The 14,185-nt window shown below is 36.5% G+C and overlaps 2 protein-coding genes across 5 annotated transcripts; one reads left to right on the forward strand and one right to left on the reverse strand.

The window, feature by feature from the left end:
• Window positions 1-206: 206 nt before the first annotated feature.
• On the forward strand, window positions 207-2,084 carry LOC117923267 (the record flags this gene model as incomplete). Its single annotated transcript, XM_034841486.1, has 1 exon — window positions 207-2,084. A coding segment is annotated over one exon (1,683 nt), but the record flags the coding sequence as incomplete, so codon positions are not given.
• A 340-nt stretch (window positions 2,085-2,424) lies between these two features.
• On the reverse strand, window positions 2,425-4,230 carry LOC117922966. Of its 4 annotated transcripts, none has more exons than XM_034841209.1 (4): window positions 3,920-4,227; window positions 3,141-3,367; window positions 2,989-3,030; window positions 2,425-2,660 (listed from the first exon to the last, which is right to left on the reverse strand). In XM_034841209.1, exons 1-4 carry the CDS (start codon window positions 4,019-4,021, stop codon window positions 2,606-2,608), a joined length of 426 nt encoding a protein of 141 aa, XP_034697100.1. In that variant the 5' UTR covers window positions 4,022-4,227; the 3' UTR covers window positions 2,425-2,605. The 4 variants fall into 4 exon arrangements, with proteins under 4 accessions (XP_034697100.1, XP_034697102.1, XP_034697101.1 ...); XM_034841211.1 differs by having other exon boundaries at window positions 2,425-2,885; window positions 3,920-4,225; XM_034841210.1 differs by lacking the exon at window positions 2,989-3,030 and having other exon boundaries at window positions 3,920-4,225.
• Window positions 4,231-14,185: the final 9,955 nt, after the last annotated feature.

The raw sequence follows: 14,185 nt of genomic DNA on the forward strand, positions 1-14,185 counted from the left end.
TATTATATACAAATATCACTAGTATTATATACAAATGTATAAGTTTCTTAAATAGAGAAGGGGTGATTATAAAATTTCACAAATATCTCTCTCTCTCTCTCTCTATATATATATATAAACATAAACAATACCCGATATAGCCGTTGGCGTTACAAAACCTGACCAGAAAACGATACTTTAAAAAGGCAGAGTCAATATGACCGTTACATTCCCCAAATTTAAATTTCGATAGTAATTCCCAAAATCAAGAAAAGAGAAGAGGGAGTCTCCTGCAGCAGCAGCAGATGAAAGAAGATCTGGAGATGGGAGAAGAGCTGATGCAGCAGCTCAGATCCAGAGCTACAGAGCTCCTCCTCAGAGAAGAATGGAACGAGTCCGTACAAGCCTACTCTCATTTCATCTCTCTCTGCCAACAGCACATCTCACGTATCCATCAACACTCTGATCCCGATCATCTCTTCAAACTCCAAAAATCCCTCTGCTTAGCCCTTTCCAACCGGGCTGAAGCCCGGTCTCGGCTGCGTGATTTGGCCAATGCTCTCCAAGATTGTGATGGAGCACTTAAAATTGAGTGCACCCATTTCAAGACTCTGCTCTGCAAAGGTAAAATCTTGCTTGGTCTCAATAGATACTCCTTGGCATTGGACTGCTTCAAAGCAGCTCTTCTTGATCCTCAGGCTGGTTTGAAATGTGGAGCCCTTGAAGGGTACTTGGAGAGATGCAAGAAACTTGAGCATCAGTCAAGGACTGGAGCCTTTGACCTCTCTGATTGGGTCGTAAATGGGTTTCGTGGAAAGTTTCCGGAACTGGCAGAGTACATTGGTGCAGTGCAGATTATGAAGTCTGAGATTAGTGGGCGTGGCCTGTTTGCAACAAAGAACGTTGATGCTGGGACTTTAGTCTTGGTTACCAAGGCAATTGCTACAGAAAGGTGCATTTTACCGGAGCAGAATGATGATTCGGCGGATAATATACAGTTGGTCATGTGGAAGAATTTTATTGATAAAGTTGTTGAATCGGCATCAAAATGCAAGAGACTCCATCATTTAATTTCGGTGCTATCCAGTGGGGAAGATGAGGATGTGCTTGAGGTTCCTGATGTGAATCTCTTTAGGCCTGAGACAGAGGAGAGTGGCCTCTCAATGGGAAAGCTGGATATGGGCAAAATTTTAAGCATCTTGGATGTGAATTCCCTAGTTGAGGATGCGACCTCAGCTAAAGTTTTGGGGAAGAATAGTGATTACTATGGTGTGGGGTTATGGATACTGCCTGCATTCATCAACCATTCATGTAACCCCAATGCGAGGCGCTTGCATGTGGGGGATCATGTAATAGTTCATGCTTCCAGAGATGTCAAGGCAGGGGAAGAGATCACATTCGCATACTTTGATGTGCTCTCACCCTGGAGAAAGCGCACGGATATGGCCAAGACATGGGGATTCCAGTGTAATTGCAAGAGGTGCAAGTTTGAAGAGCAGTTATGCTCCAAAATGGAGATACAAGAGATCCAGATGGGACTTGAAAGAGGACTTGACATGGGTGATGCAGTTTATAGGCTAGAAGAAGGTATGAGGAGATGGATGGTGAAGGGAAAGGAGAAAGGGTATTTGAGGGCATCCTTCTGGGCTGCCTACTCTGAAGCTTATGAGTCTGAGAAAACGATAAAGAGGTGGGGTAGGCGGATTCCAGCAGTAGAGGCTGTGGTGGATGGTGTTTTGGAAGCTGTGGGAAGTGATGAGAGGGTTTTGAAGGCCTTTATGGCTGGACTGAAGAGAAGTGGTGGAGGTGGGGTAGTGGAAATAGAGAGAGCAATGAAGTTAGCAAGAGGCGTATATGGTAAGGTGGTGAAGAAACAGGCAATGAGGACTCTTATTTCGCTTGGCTATTAGCTGATAGCTATTACAAGTTAGTTTATTAATGTATCAACTTGAGAAGATCTCATGTTTAGTTAATGCTTTATTGACATTTAACACATGCACCAACTTCATGTTTCAAGATCAAAGTACTAACACTGCACCAACCATGGCTCCAAGCATTTGAGGAGAATTTGTGAATCACAGTTACATGAAGATGTAGGATTACTAGATGAATAATGTTTAGTTAATGCTTTATTGACATTTAACACATGCACCAACTTCATGTTTCAAAATCAAAGTACTAACACTGCACCAACCATGGCTCCAAGCATTTGAGGAGAATTTGTGAATCACAGTAACATGAAGATGTAGGATTACCAGATGAATAATGTGTAACCTTCAGCCCCACGTAATATGCAGACATGCAGGAGCCAAGCTCCTGGCTTTGGCCGTTTTAATAATTGCAACCATGCAGGGTTTCTGAATCTCAAAAGGAATTTAAGGACAATAAAATGCTGAAAAATGCTGGAGATATAGTTCAATGGCAAAAACCAAAAATATGACTTCATACAGGGAAAATGTAATCTTCATATAAATGATATCTCCATTCTATGGGAAAATCAGAGCCGAAGTACAAATATTTAAATTCATATTTTTTTCCATGATCACAAAGGGAAAAAGTAATCTTCATATAAATGATCCTTCTGGTCACCCTCAAATGTCGGACATTCTCACCAGCTTATTGTAAATCATGCAATCGTCCCTTCCTGTGTTGCTCTCCAAGAGTGCACTATGCACAAATTCCTGATGCAGTTTAAGTCACCACAACCATTGAGGGGAAGAGAACCAAGGAAGAAATCAAAGATAAAAGAAAAGAAAATGAAACCAACTACAGTTCCAAGAAAAATTCATAAAAATTAGATTGTTGTTTCTTTTTTTCCTTTTGCATGTATTCAGCTGCTACTTGTATACTTCATTTGTACTTTGTGCGCCTTTTCCAAGAGCTCTTAATATATTTGCTTTGCTTACCTATTAAAAAAAAAATTCTTCCACTGAAAAGACAAGCAAATTGCTATAAATCCCTTCACAACCTTTACCATGTGAGCGCTAAAATAAACATTTCAAATGTTACCCTAATGTAGCCCACTTGGTTCTGGTAAAAAAATCTGAAAGCCTGTATAAGTTAAGAAAAGAGGCATCAATGAGTGATGAACAGTGTGTAATCTACTTGTCCAAATGGAAGGGGTGACAGCAAGGGAGAGTGGAAAGCTTCTAGGAATGTACCTGCAGTAGTTCCTTGTCAACAGCCACCTTGTTAACAATGGAGGAGTTTCTTTCCTCTCTTTTCCAATATTGGCCCATTCATTTATTTCTGCAGTTTTATTGTCAGTTTCCTCCTCACCAGATTTCTCAGTGCCTTCCTTTTCCATCCCTGCCACTTTTTCAGGCTCAGTATCTCCACTGGCCTTTCCTTCCCCTTCATTATTCTGCATATTTACCTTTTCATTGCTCTGCATAAAATATAAAATTACATGAAAATTGTAACTAAAGTTATGGTCTACAGGAGCACATTATTATGCATGAACAAAAAAATACATATTATCTTCCACCATTCATGGCATAATTAAAGCAACAAATTCAGGCTCCCTGGTCATGGCAGATTCAACAAGAGCAGGACACACAATTTGGAAGATAAAAGGTTGACCTAATGACTTGGCTGTCTCCAGTAGAAGTAGCAACTCAATGGAATTCCTCTGGTGTACCACATTTTCCTCTGTTGATTTGATTTGAAAAACTAAAAAAACAATAACTCTTGTAAATTTTTGTAGAATAAGAATCTTCAAGTCTCAATATTATAACATTATCATGGTTTTTAAGTATTAGTTGATACTCTGCACATTAGCAGCCACATACTCGCATTGTGCTGTATGAGCAGCACATAGGCTGATAAGGATGGGGAAAAATATTGCAAATGCTTTCTTTATTGTGTGAAAATAAAAAGTAAATTATCAAAAGATGAAAACAGTTTCAATCAAATAATAAGAAAAGGAAAGAAGTCTTGCCTTGTCTTGAGAGTTTGTGTCCTGCATTTCTTCTTCATCTTCCATCGGCAGATGTACTCTTGCCCTTGGTTGCAGGTGTTTCATCATCTGGATGAGCTGCATCCAGCACTTCAGATTCAGTAGATTTCATGATCATGGAGGGCTCATCAGTCTTTTGACGCTTTGTTGATGATCTTTTGTGGCTGCCCTTCTCCAAGGTTTCTTCCTATTGTCTTTTCTGTTGATTTCTTTTCATCAGAACTTTAACATGCAGTTTTTAACAACCTAAAAAAAAGAAGAAAAAAAACAAATGCATAGAGGAAAACCCCAAACCAATAACTGAGAATCAAGTGATACACTAGAACCCATATACAGAAATACAACTATTTGAAACTAACCTGGAGAAATGTTAAAAGATGACAACCCATTTATTATTTATTATTTATTATTTATTTATTTTTAAATATAACTTATAGGGGATGGTGAACCCTAGGGGGTTAAAAATTGCAATGCGTTTTTTTTTTTTTTAAACTAAAACCTATAGGGGATGGGTGAACCCTAGGGATGCATGCAACCACAATAGACCAGATGCCTCGAGATACACGCAACCATTGTAAATAGTACGCATTGAGATGTGTGCAACTACTATACGCCTTGAGATGAGCAAAACAACTATAGACAGTACACCTCAAGATGCGTGTAAGGGGAGGGGTGTTGAGTGCATTGTTGTATTAAATCATATTACCTTGCTACCATAAACCGTATGCCTTGGGATGTGTGCAACTAATGTAGGCCATATGACTTAAGATGCATGGGTGGGGTGTTGGGTGCAATGTTGTATTAAATTTGTTAGAAAAATTAGGCTAATCCAACCCGAGAGGGGGGGGAGGGGGAGTTGAATAGTGTGATTGTCTCTTTTTGTAAATTTAAAATATGTTAACTCAAGGGTTCTCCTAATCAGGTTTTGATGATAACAAACCATGATTAAGTTACTAATTAATTTGAATTGTAAAGAATTTCAGGTATTAATTTGGAAATTCATCAAAGGACCTAATAGATACAAAATCAAGACGTTTGTAATACCTTTAATCATAGGAAACAAATGTAAGATGAATGCATGGGTGCACTTAGGTTTTACATATCATTTCATGCATCTTTAGAAAACTCGATTTATTCTTTAAAGTTACAATTTCATTAAAACCCGAGTTTTATCAAATGTATCTTAGGCAAAACGTTTTAAAATTGGTATATTAATTTACCTAAAGACCTTGCCTAAGTGTTAGAAAAGAAAATAATAGAAAAAGATAGGTTTTCAAGGCCAAAACGTTGAATCGGTCGAGACACTAAGCAAACCGGCTAGGGTACCAGTCGACCGATTCCCTTTGCCCGGTTGAGGTCCGGTCAAGGAGTGCAAAAACAATCTCTCTCTTCCGATAGCCTTCCCTTCCCGGTCGAGGTATCCTCTTTTTTGGTCGACCTCCGGTTGAGGTTCGGTCAAAGTCCAGTCGAAGCAATGGTAACCTGCCAAAGCATTAAATGCTCCAATGGCTAGTGAACTGATCGACCTCAAGCTCGACCAGTTGAGGTTGCTTTTTGATTTTCTTGGCTTCCGAGGTTAGAAACTTATAAATAGAGAGCTCCATTTCATTTGTGAGATATAGAACACTTGCATTTATTTGTCTACCCACTTGTTCTTATCTTAAAAGCTCTCATTTCTTTCTTGGTACATTAAATCTTCACTTGCATATCCTTTAGTGCACCTTTGTGATTCATCATAGTTTTGATTTGTATTTGAGCTATCATTGAGCTAGGTTAAGGGATTCATTCTTGTTAAATTGAGTGTGAAAGCCTTTAAGTGAGTTGAATCTTGAAGAGATCGTGTAAGAACCCATTGGAACCGAAATCCAAGTGTAAAGGAGATTAAAAGCTTGGTTGAAGCTTCAAGTTAGTGGAACACTCACTCGGTTAGGAGCTTGAGGAGAGTGGACGTAGGCAAGGAAGTGCCGAACCACTATAAAATCTGAGTTTGATTTCTCTAACTTTTATCTCTTTATATTTGCTTTTTTTGTGCTTGAATTTGTTGTGTTCAAAAAGAATTTTAAAAACCCAATTCACCTCTCCTCTTGGGTGTTTTTCTCATTTAAATTTAGCCTTTATTTTCTGAATTGGTATCAGAGCTAGACCTTTTGTTTAAGACTTAATCGTTTAAAAGGAAATGACTATTCCATCAAGCTCATCTCACATTGAAAGTTTTTCAAAAAATAAAGCTCCATTTTTTACGGGAACCGACTATCCCTATTGAAAAACTAAAATGACTTGGTATTTACAATCAACCGATTTAGATGTATGGGACGTCATTGAAGATGACCCAACTTTTCTTACAAAACTAGTTGATGGAGTCATGGTTCCAAAATCCAAGCAAGAATGGAATGAGCTTGATAGAAGAAATTTTCAATTAAATGCTAAGGTCATTTTCACTTTGCAATGCGCTATGGATAGAAATGAATATAATAGAATATGTCAATGCAAATTGGCAAAATAAATTTGGAAATTGCTTGAAATAACTCATGAAGGAGCAAATTAAGTGAAAGAGTCAAAAATCAATTTACTTGTTCATAGCTATGAATTGTTTTTGATGAAAGAAAATGAGACTATTGTTGAGATGATTACTAGGTTTACCGACATTGTCAATGGTCTTGAAGCATTGAGAAAAACCTACAAGGAATCCGCAAATGTGATGAAGATCTTGAGGTCACTCCCATCAAAGTGGCATACAAGGGTCATTAATGACATATGAAATTAATTTGACAAAGAAGCTACAAGAAGGTGAAGAGAAAAAGAAGAAGAGCATAGCTCTCAAAGCTACGACTAAGGAAGAAGAAGAAGTTGAAGAAGAAAAACAAAGTGAAGAAGATAATGATTTAACCCTTATCACAAGAAAGCTTAACAAATACATGAGGGGTGAAATGTTTAGAGGAAAAAGGTTCACCTCTAAAAGAGACCTTTCTAAAAAGGAATCTTCATCTCATGGTGACAAGGAAAGATGGGAAGAGAAAAGAGATTTGGTGTGTTTCAAATGCAAGAAACCAGGACACATTAAATATGATTGTCATCTCTACAAAAGTGAAGCCAAGAGGAGAATGAAGAAGACGATGATGGCCACTTGAAGTGAAAGTGAAGAATCCTTCGAAGAAGAAAAGGAGAAAGAAGTGGCAAACATTTGCTTCATGACAATAGATGAACTTGATGAGGTAAACTCTAACTTTAGTGATGAAGATATGCATGATGTTTTTGAAGAATTGTATGAGGATTTTGAAAAACTTAGTTTGAAAAATATTTCTCTTAAAAGGAAAATTCAACAACTTGAAAAATAACTTAGAGGAGTAAAAGAAAATTTTCAATTGTTGAAATTTCTAAAACTCATCTTGAAAAAAAAAATGAGATTTTGAGAAAGAAAAATGAATGGTTGACCTCCTCTCTTTCAATTTTTTCTTGTGGACAAAAATCATTTCAAATGATTCTATCTGACCAAAAATGTATTTTTGACAAACAAGGGTTAGGATTCTAATCTTTAAAAAATCAAAAGTATTTTAAAAACTATTTTGTAAAAGAATCCAAAAGTGCAAGTCCTGCCACTACTTGCAACTTTTGTAGAAGAGGAGGGTACATTAGTAGTACATGTCCTTTAAGAAATGGTTCTAAAAAAAATTCAAATACAAAAGCTAAAAAGGTTTGGATTGAAAAATCCAAGGCCACTAGCCCTCAAAGGTCCAAAAAAATATAGGTACCTAAATCAACTTGAGTTTTATGTTGTAGGGTTCAAAGAAGGATAAGTGGTTTTTGGATAGTGGATGCTCAAAACACATGACTGGAGATGAATCCAAGTTTGCTTTTCTTACAAAGAAAAAAAGAGGATATGTTACCTTTGGAGACAATGCAAAAGGAATAATCATTGGTCAAGGCAACATTGGTTATAACACATCCTCTCTTATTGAAAGTGTTTTATTAATAGATGGTTTAAAACATAACCTTTTAAGCATTAGTCAACTTTGTGACAAAGGTTTTAAAGTGATTTTTAAAGCATCTCATTGCATCATCAAGGATATTCAAAATGATAAAAACCATCTTCATAGGCCATAGATGTGATAATATTTACGCTATAAATATTTCAAAATATGATGGTCATGATAGATGCTTTTTAAGCATGCATGATTAAAGTTGGTTGTGGCATAGGAGGTTGGGACATGCTAACATGGACCTCGTTTCCCAACTCAATAAAGATGAACTTGTTAGAGGCCTTCCCAAAATAAGTTTTCAAAAAGACAAAGTTTGTGAAGCTTGTCAAGTGGGAAAGCAAATAAAAAACTCTTTAAAAAACAAAAGCTTCATTTCCACATCTAGGCCACTTGAGTTGTTGCATATGGATTTATTTGGTCCCTTTAAGACACCAAGTCTTGGAGGAAAGTCTTATACATATGTTATTGTGGATGACTTCTCTAGATACACATGAGTCTTGTTTTTAAGTCAAAAGAATGAAGCCTTTTATGAGTTTTCAAAGTTTTGCAATAAGGTTCAAAATGAAAAAAGTTTTACAATTACTTGTATAAGAAGTGACCATAAGAGAGAATTTGAAAATATTGATTTTGAAGAGTATTGCAATGAGCATGAAATTAACTACAATTTTTCGGCTCCTAGAACTCCTCAACAAAATGGGGTAGTTGAAAGGAAAAATAGAACTCTTCAAGAAATTGTTAGACCCATGCTAAATGAAAACAATTTACCAAAATATTTTTGGCCGAAACGGTTAACACTTCTTGTTATGTTTTAAATAGAATATTTTTGAGGTCCATTGTTAAGAAAACTCTCTATGAGCTTTGGAAAAATAAGAAACCCAACATTAGTTATTTCAAAGTCTTTGGGTGCAAATGTTTTATATCAAACACCAAAGACAATCTTGGAAAATTTGATGCAAAATTGGATTGTAGACCCTCCATTTTGTCCCTTTAGCACATGTCTTTAAGTTCACTTCGAGTGCTCCACATTAGTCTCTTGGTGGCCTATGACTACTCATACAACTTACCTTTTTTTTTGCCACCTTGGAGACTTTGTTTGAGGGGTTTATCTGGCTTCCCATTGTGACTCTTAGCATCCTAATTTAGACTTAGGTTTTTTCTTCAAGTTTAGATTAGGCTTCACTTAGGTGCACTTTAGGTTAGACTCATTTAGGCCCACCTAAGCCCACTAAGTTCGCCCTAGGTCACTTAGGCACTTTTTAACTCACTTTCTTGTATGGTTGCATGACTTACATAATTTGTACAGTATGCATGTGTGTGATCTATTTATTTATATATTCACATATTTACCTATCCTTTAAAAAAAAAAATGCATGGGATTGATAGTTTTGCTTTATTTATCTATTATATATATATATATGCAATCTTCGTAGAAACTGGCTCTGTTAAAATTAAGCATAACGCTGATAAATACGGAAATCTGGATTTGACATTTTCTACCTGTCATATCTATAAAATTCTTATTGTTAAGCAATGGGGTGGAAATCCCAATTTCTCAAGGGAGTTCTTTGAACCTTCAAAACCAAGATTTTTCAACTATTAGGATTATCAGAGAGCGTGGTTCAATGCTTTTCTGATCCAAAACAGGGACTTCCATCATTCATGGATGTTCTATTTTCCATCTGAGCATCAACTTTCTCTTTCCCATTTTGGTTCCACAATTGGTGGACTTATTTTGGTCTGTCTATTAAGATTCTTCCTAAGCCCATCTTGAACGGCTTTAAGCTATTCAACAGTTCTTTTGTTATCCCCAGAGAACTTTCAGCTTTTCCCCTTTTATTATTCTTTTTCAGTAAATTTGGCCTTGCTTGGATAGTCCAGTGGGACTACATTATCATTGCAAATGAATCGGCAGTCTTTCCAACTCTTGGAAGGACTTTTAAGACCAAATGGTGAGACGCTTTGAAAAATGATGCATCCCTGGAAGTAGTCAAGCAATATTTCCTTAAGCATCCCACACAAGCTTCAACTGGTGATGATATGTCACAGTTTCTTCTCAAAAAACAACAATTCCAAGCCATGCCGATAGCAACAAAAACCCCTCAAGAATTCCAGAAAATCCTTGATGAAGGAAGTTCAAGCTTTTCCCAAGAAAACTCTTATGCAGAATTTGATGATTCAACAAGCTACCTTCCCTATAATGGTGATGACTAGTCAGCGCCACGGGAAGGGAAGTCGGGTTTGTTTTGGGTGTTTTGAGCTATCCTATGATAAGTAGCAGTGTGCCAAGGAGTGCGATCCCTGCCAGGTTGAGCCCGTTGTTAGTCGTGGATAGGTGTTTGTTAGGGTTGTAAGGGGCTGGGGAGATGTCTCATTAGGTATGTCAATCTGCTATTATGCTCTAGATTAAAACCCTAAAATGAATTCGATTTTCAAAACCATGTCTAGGAAATCCACTGATTCTCAAGATACTGTTGTAAACAGTGAAAAGATCAATTATCCTAAGATCCAAAATGACTTAGATGATTGGAAGTTACCCAAGGTATCTAATCAATAAATTTATAAGAAATGAACTTTTAAGTTCTTTACAGACTACACCATTAGAACCTCTGAAATGTCAATAAGTTTGGAACAAGACGATCAAGTCATAAGACTCCTGGATAGTAAGTCCATAGAGAAGAATAAGAAAGACCACTACAACTTCATACACTTTGGTATGATTCAAGTTGTAACTAAGCCTTTAACAAGATTAGGTTTAAACACCTCTATTATCATGTGTCTAAGAGATAATAGACATCTCGACTATCAAGATTCTATTATAGGTGCAGTCTAAGCTAGATTGAATGATGGCCCTATTTACTTCCAGTGTTTCCCTAACTTCACAGTTAGATTAAGAGATGTCGACATCTTAGATTTCGTTGTTCTTCATGTTAAGACCCATGGCTTTAAGTTCAAGCAAGGAAACAGTCCTGTTTCCATCATAACCAGGTTTGCCTATAAGAGCATGACCACAAGCGTTGGATCTAGAGCTCTGTGCACCAGTCTTAAGGGCGAGACTACTCTCTTTCACTCTGATATGCTAAACAAGTCAAACTTCATAATCCCCAAAAAGATCAAGTGGAGTGAGGTTGAGTTCTTGAAAATTAGCATTTTGCTAATGCCGTTCCAGCCATAGAATAGAGATTTGAAAGGATTGAACAGATTGTTCAATATCCTGATGGAGGAGGAGATCTGATTTTCTCCAACTCTTTCCGTCATTCTAGCAGCCCTAGAATTTCAGATTATGAGCCCTCTAGAGCATCAAGCTCTTCTATCCCAATTAGAACCACTAGGGAAGAAGAAGGTTCCAGTTCAGCAAACCCTAAGAACATTAAGCTAACAGGTGTTAGAAATCACACCAACTTGGCCAGACCCTTTTACACTGAAGAAAATGAGTCTACACAGAAATCACATCAGGATGAGTCCCCTGATATGTCTCCTATGTATTCCCAGATGATTAACACTATAAGCTTTAACGACAAGGACTTTGAGATCAATAAGAATCTCTTAAGAGAGGACTTCTATTTTGAAGCCAATAAGAAAAGAAAAGATTGGTTCTTTAGCATTGTCCCTAAAGACATTAGAACCCTCTACCAAGAAGAATTCTATGCGTACTTAAGACAAGAAAAGAAAAACATTAAGTTTTGGATTGGTTTGAACTCTTCAAACAAGAGGAATATCCAGACTATCCCTGTAAGCGTATTAATAACACATCTACAAAAGCTAAGATATGGGTTACCAATGACCACACTGATAAGAAAAATATTAAGTTGTATGAATTCTCTAAAGAATTCCAGGAAAATCCCCAAATTAACCAAGCTTTTATTGATAGAATTAACCAGAAGATTAAGGATAATGTTATTGTCCCGCTGACAGTTCAGCTTCATAAGAGAATCAATATGGTTAAGGGTGACATTAGTTCGGAAGAAGAGGCTGATGAACTAATCAAAATGTTTGAGGAACCCTATAATCAAACTGTTTTAAAAAGTATCAACAACCTGGAAGCCCCTAAGACTAGGAATTACTACCCTAGAGCTACCTTTCCTGACATGCAGTTTGAGGAAAGAAATCAGTATACTCAAGCTTCATACACCAATGGTACTATCTATGAATGGAACATAGACTCTTAACAAATTTGTTAAGATAAGACTTTAGTGAAACACTAGTCTAGGTGTTCCCCTTTTTAATTCAGCTTGTTTTTTAACATAGAAGGCAAAGCAACTCCAAGGAAACTTAGACTTTCTTATCAACTTTTTGTCAAGAAGATCCTAGATCTCCTTTTCACAATATCTTAACAAATCTTTGTTCATTTGAATAGGTTTGGCCTTAGTTGGAATATGTCTTTCACTAAAGTTTGGTTCATAAGGTAATTCTACCTCGTGCTGTTTCCTGTGCCAGAAAGCATTAGGAATGTTAGAGCAAACTTCTCTAACAATCTTATCCTTAAGATTTTCTATTGCAACTTGAGTCTTTTTAACTTTTAGTTGATCTTCTATCCTAACCAGATTAATTTCTTGTTTTAAGAGATTAACATGGTTTTCCTTTGCTTGAATCATTTGATCTCTTAAAGTGTTTATGTTCCTTTCACCAGGTGGATTAGCGAATTTAAAGAGAATTTCCTTTTCTAAAAGTCTTGTCCTTATACCATGGTTATCTATCCTCATGAGATAAATAGTGCTTAAAAAAGGGGCTCCAAGGAGAGCTTTTTCCTTAAGATCTTTTACCAGAATGAATGTTTGCTTAATACAAATGTCCTGATTGCAGATGTGAGCATTTGACAACTTATATCTAATGGCAAGTCTTTTGCCATTGGCTCCAAAAAGAGTTTGTTTAGTTTTCTTATAAAATTTAATAGGTATAAGGCCTTCTTGTAAACAATTCAAAGCCGCACCTAAATCTATTAAAGCAACAATATCAAAGATAAATTTGTTCTTAATTACTATAGTAAGGGTGACTTCCCACCCCTGGAAGATAACCCTACTAATAGTATTTAAGTATGCATTTATCTCTTCATTGTTGACTTGTGAAGATTCAAGAACTTCTTTAGAGTCTTCCTGGTTAGGATCACTGTGGTAAAAACCAACCCTATTGATTTGGTCATGGAGGGTAAAAAACCCTAAACTTGCGGGTTGTCTTAAGTCCTTAATTTCTTTCTTATACTGCCTTATTTCTTCTTGAAAATCCTAAATAGTTAAAGTATCTAGGACAAGCTTTTGCTCTTGGCTTAGGACATTTATAGTCTTTGGTTGGTTGTTGCAATGATCCTCAATCTTAAAAGCCGTTTGATTAGAAGGTTCATTAACTATCTTAATTTGTCCATTAACCTTTGTTTTAGAACTAACATTCTTCTTAACCAAATTGATTCTCCTATGGGAAGGCAGAGGTGTTTTAGGGATAACAAGGCTATCTTTAACCTTTTGGCTAATTCTATCAATGAAAGTTTGATCAATATGAGGATTTTCCTGGAATTTCTTAGAGAATTCAAAAGGCTTAAACAAAGGCTTATTGTCATTCTTAACAAAAGAATTCTTAATGTGATCTTAGGTTTCAATGATCTCCTCAACCCTGTTGAGTTGATTACCAAGGGTCATGAGAAACATATTAGTGTAGTTGTTCTGTTCCATGATTCTTCTAATATCAGCTGCACTAGCAGTTCCTTTATCCTCTGGCTTAGTCTTAAAAGGTGAAGCTTTAACTATGGTTCCATTAATATTCTTTTCTATCTAGTTTCAGGAGGATGAATGGATTTATGACAATGTTGTCACTGGTTTTCCATATCTTAGCTTTTGTAGATGTGTTATTAATACGCTTACAGGGATAGTCTGGATATTCCTCTTGTTTGAAGAGTTCAAACCAGATCCAAAACTTAATGTTTTTCTTTTCTTGTCTTAAATATGCATAGAATTCTTCTTGGTAAAGGGTTCTAATGTCTTTAGGGACAGTGCTAAAGAACCAATCTTTTCTTTCCTTATTGGCTTCAGAATAGAAGTCCTTTCTTAAAAGATTCTTGTTGATCTCAAAGTCCTCATCCTCAAAGCCTATTGTGTTAATCATCTGGGAATACGTAGGAGACATATCAAGGGACTCATCCTGATGTGATTCCTATGTAGACTCATTTTCATCAGAGTAAAAGGGTTTGACCAAGTTGGTGTGATTTCTAACACCTGTTAGCTTAATGTTCTTAGGATTTTCTGAACTGGAACCTTCTTCTACCCTAGTGGTTCTTACTGGGATA

Source organism: Vitis riparia, chromosome 10 (assembly GCF_004353265.1).
Source record: "Vitis riparia cultivar Riparia Gloire de Montpellier isolate 1030 chromosome 10, EGFV_Vit.rip_1.0, whole genome shotgun sequence".
In the NCBI taxonomy this organism is placed as follows: Eukaryota; Viridiplantae; Streptophyta; class Magnoliopsida; order Vitales; family Vitaceae; genus Vitis; species Vitis riparia.